At 41.7% G+C, this 12,029-nt stretch overlaps 1 protein-coding gene across 11 annotated transcripts in view; it reads right to left on the reverse strand.

Moving 5' to 3' along the window:
* caska (calcium/calmodulin-dependent serine protein kinase a) overlaps positions 1–11,758 on the reverse strand; it is a 121,403-nt gene extending 109,645 nt beyond the window's left edge. For 4 of the 11 annotated variants that reach the window (XM_042425468.1, XM_042425465.1, XM_042425467.1 and 1 more), the window contains exon 1: positions 10,919–11,757. In XM_042425468.1, the coding sequence (XP_042281402.1) occupies positions 10,919–10,977 (59 nt within the window). In that variant the 5' untranslated portion in view covers positions 10,978–11,757. Of the gene's footprint in view, positions 1–10,918 lie in introns of all 11 variants that reach the window. The other 7 variants (XM_042425461.1, XM_042425464.1, XM_042425458.1 and 4 more) reach the window with 4 other exon arrangements.
* Between the last annotated feature and the right edge of the window lie 271 nt (positions 11,759–12,029).

The following is a 12,029-nucleotide window of genomic DNA, read 5'->3' on the forward strand; positions in this document are numbered from 1 at the left end:
GACTTTAAAAACTGGATGTCTTCTTAATTAGTTGGCTGAATGCTGTGAAACTATTTTATTGTTGGACAAGCGAAACATAGAAGTTCATACTAAAACTTTACCTTAAAACGTACTTCCACAGTTAAAAAAATGTTATATTCAACTCATCTATGTTGTCATTTAAATCAAACATTAACCCAAACATCACCACCAACATAGCCAGAATCATCTCTCTCCTCTACTACTGAAACTTAAGCACACTATATATACATAATTTGTTTTTGACATGACTCACTATCGCAATTTTATACACTATTGCCTACCTCACTCATTCATCAAATGCCTGAACCTTGATCAGAATAGTTTTGTGATAATCCTAACCAGAAACTTTGTATTTTAACACATCATAGTGATCCTGAGCCCCCTCAACATACTTATACATTGCCAATGGCGACCCTAAGGTACCCACTCTCATATACAGTGCAGAGCATTGTGTGGACTAGCACCTGATTACCTCTCATTACACCTCATAAACCAGCACACACTCCAGGATCTCCTGATACTGGTTATGTTCCAACAAACAAACAGACCTTATCGTACTGTCCTACAACATATAACCCTCTTTAGCATGCGCTGGCTTTTACCTTAGTGTGATAATGCGCTTTAAGTCCAACTTGACCCAACTTGAAAATGAATCAGCCCTTTAGCTATACTCTGAAACAGGGTTAGTTTTTATACAATGTATGCATCAGACCACAATGAAGGTTTCAGTGCAATGAAAACAGATGAAATCATCGCAAAGCCTCTCTACATCTGCTAACCATCTTTAGCACAGGAGGGTTCTTACTTTAGCTTGTAACTCTAACCTTCTGTCTTCCTATCTTTTTCTTTCCTCCTTCCACTGTACAAACAGGATTGACTATCATTGGGAGCACATGCTCAAAATTAAGCTCAATAGTTTCTCTGATACACATTCATCTCTCATTTGGTTGTTGCATACAAGCAGGGAACAAGTGAAAGAGCGCCAGTAAGGAACGTCTGACTCTCTGCGTGGGTTGACAATATGAATGATGTTCCATTGCTATAAAACTCCCGAGATGCAATTTGAAGGGTTTGAAAGGGAGACGTCTTCTCCCTGTGTGTTGCATGGTGGGTGTTGTTTTTCCAGGAGGCCCCAGCTGTAACCCAGGTGACAGTGTGTGCTTTGGCATGCAGCATGGAAATTGGTTAAGACTGAAAAGGCCCCAATTGAAGGACAGTAAGACAAAGAAAATAAACTGGAAACAAGAGAAAGGAAGAGAGAGTAAAAAATAGCATAAAATGTCATTCTCTGCATCAGTGACTTTTGGCAGCGTAATTCCTGACTCGGTCGGGACACGCCAAAAACCACAAGTCCCTAAAAAGAAGTATGGTGATTCTGCTCAGCAGTTATGTCATATTTATCCATAAAAGCAGAGGCAAGAAGCATATAAACTTCTGTGTTGTGTTTTGAGTGTATTATGTGGATGATTTCACTGAGATCTTCATCACCTCTAAATGTGCTTCAGTGTGTTATGAACCTACTGTTAAAACTAATTATACACACATACAGTGTGACATCTCTCTGTGGGAGAGTGTTCAGACAGCCACGGGGTCAACTGGGAGACAATTCATTACTAATGCATTAATAAAAGTGCAGTATCATCTTGTTAGCTAACAGAAACCTGCTGTGATCACAAACTTTGATCTTGACATAAGCCCCTTTTATACAGCCTGTTCAAGGTGGGAATGTTGCACTGTTATTCCGCCTCACTGTTCAGTAGAAAACATACAAACATGGAATAGGGGGGGCAATGTTGTTCCGCCATTAAGCCAGCAGCAGAGGTAGTCACAGAGCTCAATCATGTTGTATACGATGCAGAGCAACTTTGCTTGCATTTGTAGAGTGGTATAAATGTGCACAACTAGCAAAAGCACCTCAACACTTAGTTCACCCGCCTTTATAGTTTAGAAAGCAATGTCGCTGCCCGACCTGTATGTTATACATCACACTGGAGGCTGACGCTGTTGTGTTACACGTCACGCCTCTGCTTTCAACGCCGGGATGCTATCTAAAGAAAGGTTCAGTGTAAAAAAAAAGCGAAGAGGGGTCTTCTTTACAGCAGTATCTCTGTTTAAAATGAGCTTTAGACACACATGTGCTCACCGATACAAAACAGTGCACATGTAACTGGTGAATAAGCCGTGTGAGTCTGCCTGCCATGCTTCAATGCTCTTCATCAGGGGCTGCTTCCAGCTCAGAGCAGGTATGGGGAAAAGAGAGCTGGCTGAAAACCTAAGGCCCTCACCAGTGGCCTAACAGGCTCCAGCTCTTCTCCTTTTTTAAACCACCGACTGAAGAGCTGAAACAGTTCATCATTTAGTAAAGATGCAGACAATCCTGGTATATTTTAATGGATCGTATCGGCTAACATAACCCCAATCATCATCCAATCCCTCTCAACCTGCTTGTGTTGCAGTGCTGCTCTCCTTTATGAAATCCTACAGTGCGAGCATTTTACTGTATATATGAATGAAAATAGCTTGTGTGATTGTGAAAATTCTTTCGGGAGCACCAGTGAGAGTGACGCTGAATTCTGACACCAAATTGGCAAATAAAGGGATTTGCTAAACTTCGACGCCAACAAATCTTTTCTCTCTCCTCTCTCTTCCATATTGGCAAAGACCAGTGTACAAAGTATTCAGGGAGCAGCCTCTCATTTTTATCCAGCACGTCACAGACGGCAGGTCATATCAGCTGTCATTAATTAACCTCAATTTCATGAGTAACTTGATGTCAGGCCAAAAGAAAACGGCTGGTCTCGTTTTGAGTGCTCTTTGCAAGCCAGTGACTTGACTCGACCAAAGATCGTTTGTGAGGGAAGATACTCCGCTCTGTAACACTACTCTAAAATCACGAGTGGACCAAGTGTCTTTGTTGTTCCCACCGCTGCGACAGAGAGATAAATCTCATTTCAAATCAGGTCACGTCAATTTCAGAAGTCACATTCTCCCAGTTAAACTGTCATTCATATTCATATCAATAATTTAAACGAATCAACTGAACAGGTTTGATGCAAAGCCTTCAGTGTTTGAGATGAATCAGTCTCCTGCTATGTTATTTCAATGTCATATTTATACATATTTAATCAACATTTAGTGCTCACCGAGCAGTTAATTAGGAACACCTGTGCAATCTAATGCAACCCATCATCTCTGCTCTACTTTTATGAAGCTTAGACATTCTCAGTTTTTGTTGACATTGTCAGAAAGGTGATGATTCTACTTTATGTTTATTTTTGGCATCACAGTGGGTCGTGGTGAACTGCAGTGCATTATATTGAAAAGTGTTCCTAATATTTATAGGGGGCAAAATATTAGGAACACTTCATAAATCACAATATTTGTTGGTTTTCTTAGTAGTATATGATAGTAAATTGCAAATGAAGTGTTGGGTTTTGCACTGTTGGACTATGATAGGCTGCGATGGGTGTTTTCTATTTCCTGACATTTTATAGACTAAATGACATAATCCATTAATTGAGAAACTAATATGCAGATGATTTAAAAATGAAAGTAACCGTTGTGTGCATCCTAGCCCACTCAACAGTTCATTATGAGACTTTGATACATTAAACATTATCCAGTGGCAAAATAACAGAACCAGCTCAATCAAGCTTCCTGAAAGATATTTCAGCAACACTTACTGACTTTCTGGAAGAGACTGTACTTTTTTTCAACCAATGTGTTTTGGCATGGGGCCGTCATCGGGGTCTTTTACATAACGTGTAAGAGCAGCACCTATATATACACACATCAGACAGCTGGGTCTCAAGAAGATCAGACACGTTACATGAAACAGATTATTGTCACAAAAAAGAAAATTACTTTAACCAACTAACTATTTAGAACCTATTTAATAACTGCACTTTATTTAATGAAATCATTTTATAAATCTCTCTAAAGATAAAATCCAAATTGATGCGTACTGGATACAAGCCTCTGAGATTATAAATCCACACAGTCTCTTTCTTTTTTCTAAAGAAATTATCTAAGAACTCTCAAGCTTTTGCAGCCAAGCAAAATAAGCAACTGCAGACTGTTGAGTTTCCTGATGAAGACTGTTTCCAGACCTTGCATGCTATCACAAGACTTATGTCACTTGTAATGCTTTCAAACAGTCCAGAACTGGAAGAAACTTTCACACCGAATCCTGGTCATGCCAGAGGGATGATTTCACGATGAAGTTATCCGAGATGAGGACTCTGTAGGTCAGTGTCCTTGATGAAGCTGCTACTGCATAGATAACTGAAACACAAACAAAAGTGAAAGAGTGCATCTAACAGGTCGTGCCCTCTCATAATCTGGAGAATGTGATAGATTACTCTGTTAGTAAAAAGGTCAGGTATCACATGCTTTTTTCTTCCCTCTGTGTGAACATGAAGTGGAAATGAAGAAAGCAAAAAGAGGTCCCTGGATAATAGCTCTGTTCATGCTGCTCTCCCTGCAATGCTGGTTTGCATACACAACATCCTTAGAAGGTAGAAAAAACACAGCTGAACCAAGAGAACCACTGGGACTGGCAGTGTTCATGAAAACAACAGGCTTGTTCAAGTTAGCTAAACACATCAGGGGCCGTATTCATAAAGCTTCCTGGTAAAAAGAGTTGCTCCAAATGACGAAATTCTACGAAAATTCTTAGAATTATGACGTTTTCTAAGAATTTCCCTTTACAGTTAAGACTAGACTAAGAGTTTAAGAAGCTTAAGAGTTTCTTAAGCAGAGGAGAAAATGGTGGAAAGACAAAGAGGAAGGAGAAATATTCTCCAAAAGTTGAATGACAGTGAGTTAAGGAGACACTACAGATTAGATCATGCAGGGATAATGTTTGTGGTCCATCTCAGTAGAGATGCGCTCACATCTCCCACCCAACACAATAACGCTGTAACGCCAGAAATGAGAGTGGTCACAACACTAACATATCTAGCAACTGGAAAAATTTGGAATTTGCTGGCAGCTGTAAAAAAAAAAAAAATTGACATGCTTAACACTGCTACTTATATAGGCTAAAAGTACTAAAATGACCAGCATGGTAAATAGACGTAAGACAATAAATATAACAACTATCAGCATGTGAACAGGGTACTGCACAAGTAGGCGTTTGTTTTCAAACATTTCATAGGCTACTTTTAAAGTATAGCTCACAATTTGTTCAACAGAGATGTTCATTACATAAAATAGTATTTATAATTACACCATCTCTTAATAGAGACTAATAAAGTTCTATGAGTAGGCTTTATCAGTTTTACTGTCCATTTTATGCCCCTCATCGCTAACAGTGTATTGCTCTTTCTTTTTTTCTATAGTGAGTCATATGTGGCAACGGGGTCAACCACACCTCGTCACTAAGGTAAAGGTTTCTGTTTCTTGCTCAGAGTTGCTCTGAGAATTTTCCTAAATCAGTCCTAAACTAGCAAATTTTTAGACTAAGTCAGGAGCTCTCTGAGAGTATTTTCTCAATTTTTATGAATACGGCCCCAGATGCTTTAGAATCAAAATGATGATGAGTGCTACTTCAGAGGGGATTTTGTATGACAACAAAAAAAAGACAGCTCAACAGCTACAACAACTTTAAATCTTAAGAACTGAGAGTGTGCTTCAGCAGGTAGCTATTGTACGATTGAGCTTGTACATCTGTAGGGCTCAACAACACACCAAATGTAGCTTTCTCACTTATCACTGCACATAGAGAGCTGCTATGGTCTGCTGGGGGTGTTTTCTTCAGCTTGATGAGAATGGATAAATATTTTAAATGGTTGAGTGTGAGATCTCTCTACTATATCATCTATGTGTAATTGTGCGTGCCGGAACCAGCCTTTCAGCAGATTTTCTCCTCCAAACCCCAACAGAGTGTCTAAGATCATAAGATACAAGCTGCTTGTGCGCACACACACACACACACACAGAGCGCAGGCCCTGGAGGCAATAACACGTGTGAATTCCCAGAAGACCTGGGACCCCATTCAGTCACAAGCACTATCACAATGTTGGCAGATTATGACTTAAAGAGCTTTAATTTCTTAATTGGATATTATTCACTAACTACTGTAGACTCTAGGGTTGTGCCATGTCTTACTATTCACAATTATAACGCTAAAATTTTTAATATGATTTTTAAAAAATGCACATCATGGTAATGGCAATGTTCCGACTTGTTGACGTAATGTCGTTGTACCGTTAGCACAGCAACTGGCTGAAAGCAAAAGTTACACTGCTACCAGCTCCACAGTGGAGGAGTTAGTTCCAAAAAGGGGAGCAACTTCATTAGTGTGGAAGTGGTTTGGTTATAAAAGATCAGATGTACAACAAACCACAGTAATATGTAAGAAGTGCAAGAAGACTGTAACAACAAAAGAAGGCAATACAACAAACTTATTTCACAACCTCAAGCAGAAGCACCAGGTATGATGATTGAGTTCTAAACCGAGCAGACTAACTACACTGATTACAAACTAAAGAACTGAGAGATAATTTAAGTTTTTACTGAATATTTGAAGGAAAACTGTTATGTTTATGCTGACATATAAAACTATAACACTTATTTTGTTGCAATTGTATGTTCTTGACATTAATAATAAAATAATTTTCAGTATTCTGTCATATCGTCAAGAATATCATTATGTCAGAAATACCCTGATATTGATATATTATTTTTGGACCATATCACCCACCCCTAGTAGACTCCCCATTAAAACTGATTTATGATGATGGAGCCAGAGGGAATTGTTAGAGAAAGAATAGTAGGGGTCTCCAGTCCGGCCATCCCTGCCAGGCAGACATCTTAGCAGCCACTTAAAAATGACAACAATACAGGAAATACTACCACTTGGCAAATGCTTTTATTCAAATTGACCCCCAGAGTATTTTTTTCTATAAAAAAGAGTCTCTGCAATGAACACAGATAGGTTCAGTGCTGGGCAGGACTGCCCTTTAAAACACACTTAGGTCTTCACAATGTAAACAACAACAGTATTTAACCTACTAACCTACAGCCCATGGGCCTGCTGGTGCTGTGGCCTAGCTAGGTTATAATCAGAATACCTCTGGCCTATTCATCAATGTATAGTGTGGCTGACTGCTATTCATGCTGAGCATTAGCTAGCAAAAGCTAGTCTCCGTTATCACCATTAGCAAACCAAGCCCTGGGGCCAGCTGTTAGAGACATAGCTCCTGTTGTCACGTCCTAATTTAGGTCAGTATTTTACACATTTCGTCAAGGACAGACGTGTCCAAGTGGCTAAACATACACATAAATACACAAGCTTTTAAAATACAAAATTATTTAATCAGGGAGGTTGGACCTTGGCAAAGGAAAGCACTCTAGAAAAAGAAAGAGAAAGAGGAAGACACTTACGAACTTCCCTCATTACCATTATTTCTTCCACACCAAGCTGAAACAGTCAGCAGAGGAACAGTGAACTAGTTGGTATTTCATTCCCTGTGGATTACAGAATGATGTCAGTTCACTCCAAGAGGTGAATGGGACACATGCACATGAGAAGGAACTGCGCTTCAGGCTAACAGTCCCTGTCACCTCTCGGAAAGGGACACTAGACCACACAATTGCACAAAATAACACAAGCAACACACACACACACACACACACACACACACACACACACACACACACACACATCAACACACACCTCCTTGGGCCTTGAGTTATAATGACATTCAGGCTTTGTACAGCACCCCCGAGTCTCCTCCTCGGCCACGAGGTATGCAAATGGAGGGTAATTCATTTTATTCACAGTGGAACAGATCAGCTCTACAGCAATGTATGTTAGGACAATATCCATTGTTAAATCCACAGTGAGTCCAAATATTCAGGACAGAGAGGCCATTGATCTATTCAGCTGGGTAATATTAACTCCCACTTTTGGCTCCATTAACGGAGGAGCTGACAGTACATGGAGACAGACAATATGGTTTGCCGCATAACTTCTCAATGGCCTGTGACTGAAGTATCAATATTGTTAACATAATGTAGACTGCACCGCAATATTCAAACCATGACGTCATACGCTTAACCTGGACCAAAAACAAAAGGTTTAATCCAGGATCCTGTGCATTTTTTGAATGCAGATCTCTGAAATTAGCATCCGCTGTTGTCACCAAGTATTAACTGCAATACTTTTAGGCTGCAAGGATTATGGAAAAACAAAGGCGAACCACATCTTTTGTTATGCATAGTGCCGTGTAACGTCCCCTACTGTGAGAAACACGGGGACGCACGCACAACTTTTTTCCGAGGATGGACTAGAAAAGAGCGTGGCCTGGAGGCACAGGATGTCTCTTAATGTGTGAGTCAAACTAATGGACTGCTTGCTTCTACTGTGCCCCTGACCTCTCTTGCTCCCTCACTCATCCCATCTTCTTCGCAAACTCTCTCTCTCCCTCATCCTCCATCCCAGATTTCCTTACCTCATTCTTGTCCTCTCGGTCTTAACGTCTCTATTTACCATCTCTCAACCTCACCCGATCCTTTGTTTTGTGCCTCAGGACGCAGAAGCACAACGAACGGGATCAATCTGACAGCAATGAGACAGATGTACACAACCTACACACACTCACGCACGTGTGGGTGACACGAGTGCGGAGCTAAAATCCTGTTCATGCATAGTCAAAATGTTGCATTAATATGCACACAACTATAGGATGGATTGTGTTTTCCATGGGGCCCCCACACCTACATAAATTCAACTCACAAAGCCCAGGGGACGCACACACACACACACACACAGAGCAGTGATCACAACACTGCTTTCCAAGCACAGTTCAGGATGACCTATATATAGTATGCTTGTATCTGCGACTACATGGGTCTATCCCTGCAGAACACGCCAACGCAAACTCACGCCAGGCAAGATCCAGGGCGTATGGCTTTTAAAGTAATGCCTTCCCTGACAGCGGTGTTGTTATATGGTTAGGTTTCCCTCTGCTTAATCCAGTCTCTTTCAGGATCAAAAACCACAATTGGTGTTTCAGCGCAGTCTTAAAAAGAATCTGTGGGTCGGCTGATAAAAGGCCGCTCTCTCCTTCTGCAAACTGTAAATCAGAGACAATCTGTCGAGCACAATGAGTAAGGCTGTGATTCAGGAAACTCAGACTTGTGTTTGTGTGCGGCTGACTCAGACCATTTGGCTTCAAAGTGTTCCTCCTGCCCCATCAGAACCTTGGCTGAGCACATGTTCAAAAATCATTTTTACATCTTAGATGTAGACACGAGGCTGATAGAAGAGGAGGTTTTCTTGGAGTCCATGCATGTGTGTGTTTGAGTGAGAGAAAAAAAAAAGCCTGTGTGTGTGGGATAAAAAAAAGAGTGTACACCGTTTTCAGGCTTGCCTAAACATGTACTGTAGGTGCAGGTCTTATCACCCCGTCAAATAGTCAACCATCTCTGTGACAATGCAGAAGCCCCATAACCAGTCAGCTTGCTATGACTGACTGACTATGTCTGCCAGACCTGCCAAAGCTCCTGATTCACATGGACCTTCTGTTTGTGTGCCCAACGAAGTGCTTCATTCAAGACCAGCAGTTTGGATGACACAGTCACTTATTCATGCGTTGGTCAAAGCAGAGACAGTTTTCCCCAAACAGATTTTCCTCCACTCAACTGTCTCATCTAAATATCAAATCAAAGTGTCTGTCTGCCTCAACATTTACCACTTCTCTTCTTTCACTCCTCAGTTCCTTTATGAAGCACTCAAATTGAAAAGCCTCAGGTGTGGTGCAGGTACTGCAGACATATAACAGAACTAAGCTAAATGCAAAGAGTATGAATGCTAATGTCTGGAGAGCATGGGTCATCAGAAATAAACACCGGGGCTGAAGGGACAGATCCTTCTGCTAATTTTTAACTGGTTTTGGTTATTAGTCATCCCAGCAGCAGGAAGGGGGCAATCCCAGTGTAATTCACCCGTCATATTTTGTTCTGTGACAAAAACTGTTTCCCTGAAGGGACTTTACAGTGGTCTTGTGGCTCAAAACAGTATTCTGTGTTTTATTCCTGTAGAATGTAATGTATGCTTGATAGCTTTATGTTACATTTGGATTATTCTTTCTAAAAAATGCATTATAGGGTTAATGTAGGGTCTTATTCCACAGGGATGGCGATTACTGAACACAGCCTGGTTGAAATTGTGGAACTTCTCAATGAAAATACATCCTGCTGCTATCATCTTACCCTCGCAGTCAATAATATTCCAAGTGGCCTGGATGGGACCTTCAGTCACTAACGATGACCAGATGTGCAGTGTGCATGACTCATGATGGTCTGTGCCCTGCCCTTTAATCTCTGCAGCAAGTTACCAACTGCCACTTGGTCAAAGCACACGGCATCTTGTCAAGTACTGTATGTCTGGGGCCAGCCATAACATACATACCATGCCAGAGGATGAAGAATACCACCACAGTGAAAACGGATCTTATCTGCATGTTTGAAGAAAGCAATAAAACTAGGAATGCAACAACTGTTATCACGCCCATGGCGTTTTTTGTGTCTATATGTATATATGCACTCATCAGTCATAAAAAAGAGCAACAATACCCCTGTGTTAAATTATTGTGGGATAGACTTACCCAATATACAAACATCACACCTAAACTAAGTCTATTTAAAATAATACAGTGGTACAAAGCAATATTTAAGACACCATGAACTCCAATTCAATAATAATGACCACGGACACACTATTAAGCTCCTGCACAAAAATATTACCACGCTTTTTCGTGCGTGCGTGCGCGTTTTTATGTGGGTGCGTGCCATACCTTCAGGACATTATGAGGAGCTAATTGGAAAGCCCCGGTGACTAACGTCAACCGTTAAAACAGAGAAATAAATCAGCAATGCAACACTTACTTGCCAATGACCTCGCAGAGCTCGTACACATCTTCAAAGAGAATGTCGTCGTCCGCCATAGTCCGACCCCGGCTGGGGGAAAAATATCCCCAAAATATGCGTCCCAAAGCCTGATTATGCTCCTAAATGGGGGAGAAGAAGGCCACGACCAGGTGACCGTTTGACAGAAATAACTGACAAACACCCCTCGTGTGCAACAGCAGCGGGGTAGCCGGGAAAAGAGTTACAAAGAAAGGTTTCAAAATCCCAGTTGTTGCCTCCTTCGTCGACCCCCCCGCTCCCCCCCCAAAAAAATAAAAAACCGCTGCGTCGCTGTGGGTGAATCGGCACAGGGAGAGCTCAATAATCCAGTTTGAGAGTCCACTGGTTCGGCCCCGCCTTTCCCACAGCTTCCCGGTATCTCAAACAGGCAACCCGTAACGTTACGTGGTTGTCAAACAAACATTACAGTAGCTAAACTATTCCGCCGGTGTAGCTGCTCCCGTTGGCTACACTGGTTTTAAATGTTGTTGAGCTCACAGAGGATGAAGTGCCCGAACAGACCCGGTGGACGGTGTAACAGCACCGATCCAGGTGGGTTACGGTGCTCTTCACATCCCGGACAGCTCCGGGTTACTCTCTTCAGGGATGCACCACACACACACGGTCCTCCTGTCGTGTAACTGACGGGCTGGTTCAAGTCCTCAGTGTATAATTCAGGAGCTGCACTCTCCGTCTCTTTCTGCTCTTTCTCCTCAGCTTGGCGACACTTCCCAGCCGTTGGTCTGTGTCTTTTTTCCAATCACTGTCGCCCGGACGTTGGTTCAGCTCCACGGCGCTTCCAGAAAACCAAGCTCCGCCTACATGAGGCGGTTATGAAACTGCTGCGCTGTCCTCCATTTTGGCGCCAAGCCGTTTCCCAGAGGTCTCCATTGAGGCCTACAGTTTTTGAGCCAATATGGCGGAGAAGCGGCGCCATAAAGGCTTTTCCAAAACGGTAGTTTCCTCAGGACTCTGTCAGTGCATAGAAGTGGGTATGAATGAAGAATGTCCAAAAATATTTACAAATGACACCGCTTTCATTCAAAGGAAAGTTTAAGTTAAGAAGTAATTTCTTTGAGCGCTCAGGTAT

The sequence above is a fragment of the Thunnus maccoyii genome, chromosome 11 (genome assembly GCF_910596095.1).
Source record: "Thunnus maccoyii chromosome 11, fThuMac1.1, whole genome shotgun sequence".
In the NCBI taxonomy this organism is placed as follows: Eukaryota; Metazoa; Chordata; class Actinopteri; order Scombriformes; family Scombridae; genus Thunnus; species Thunnus maccoyii.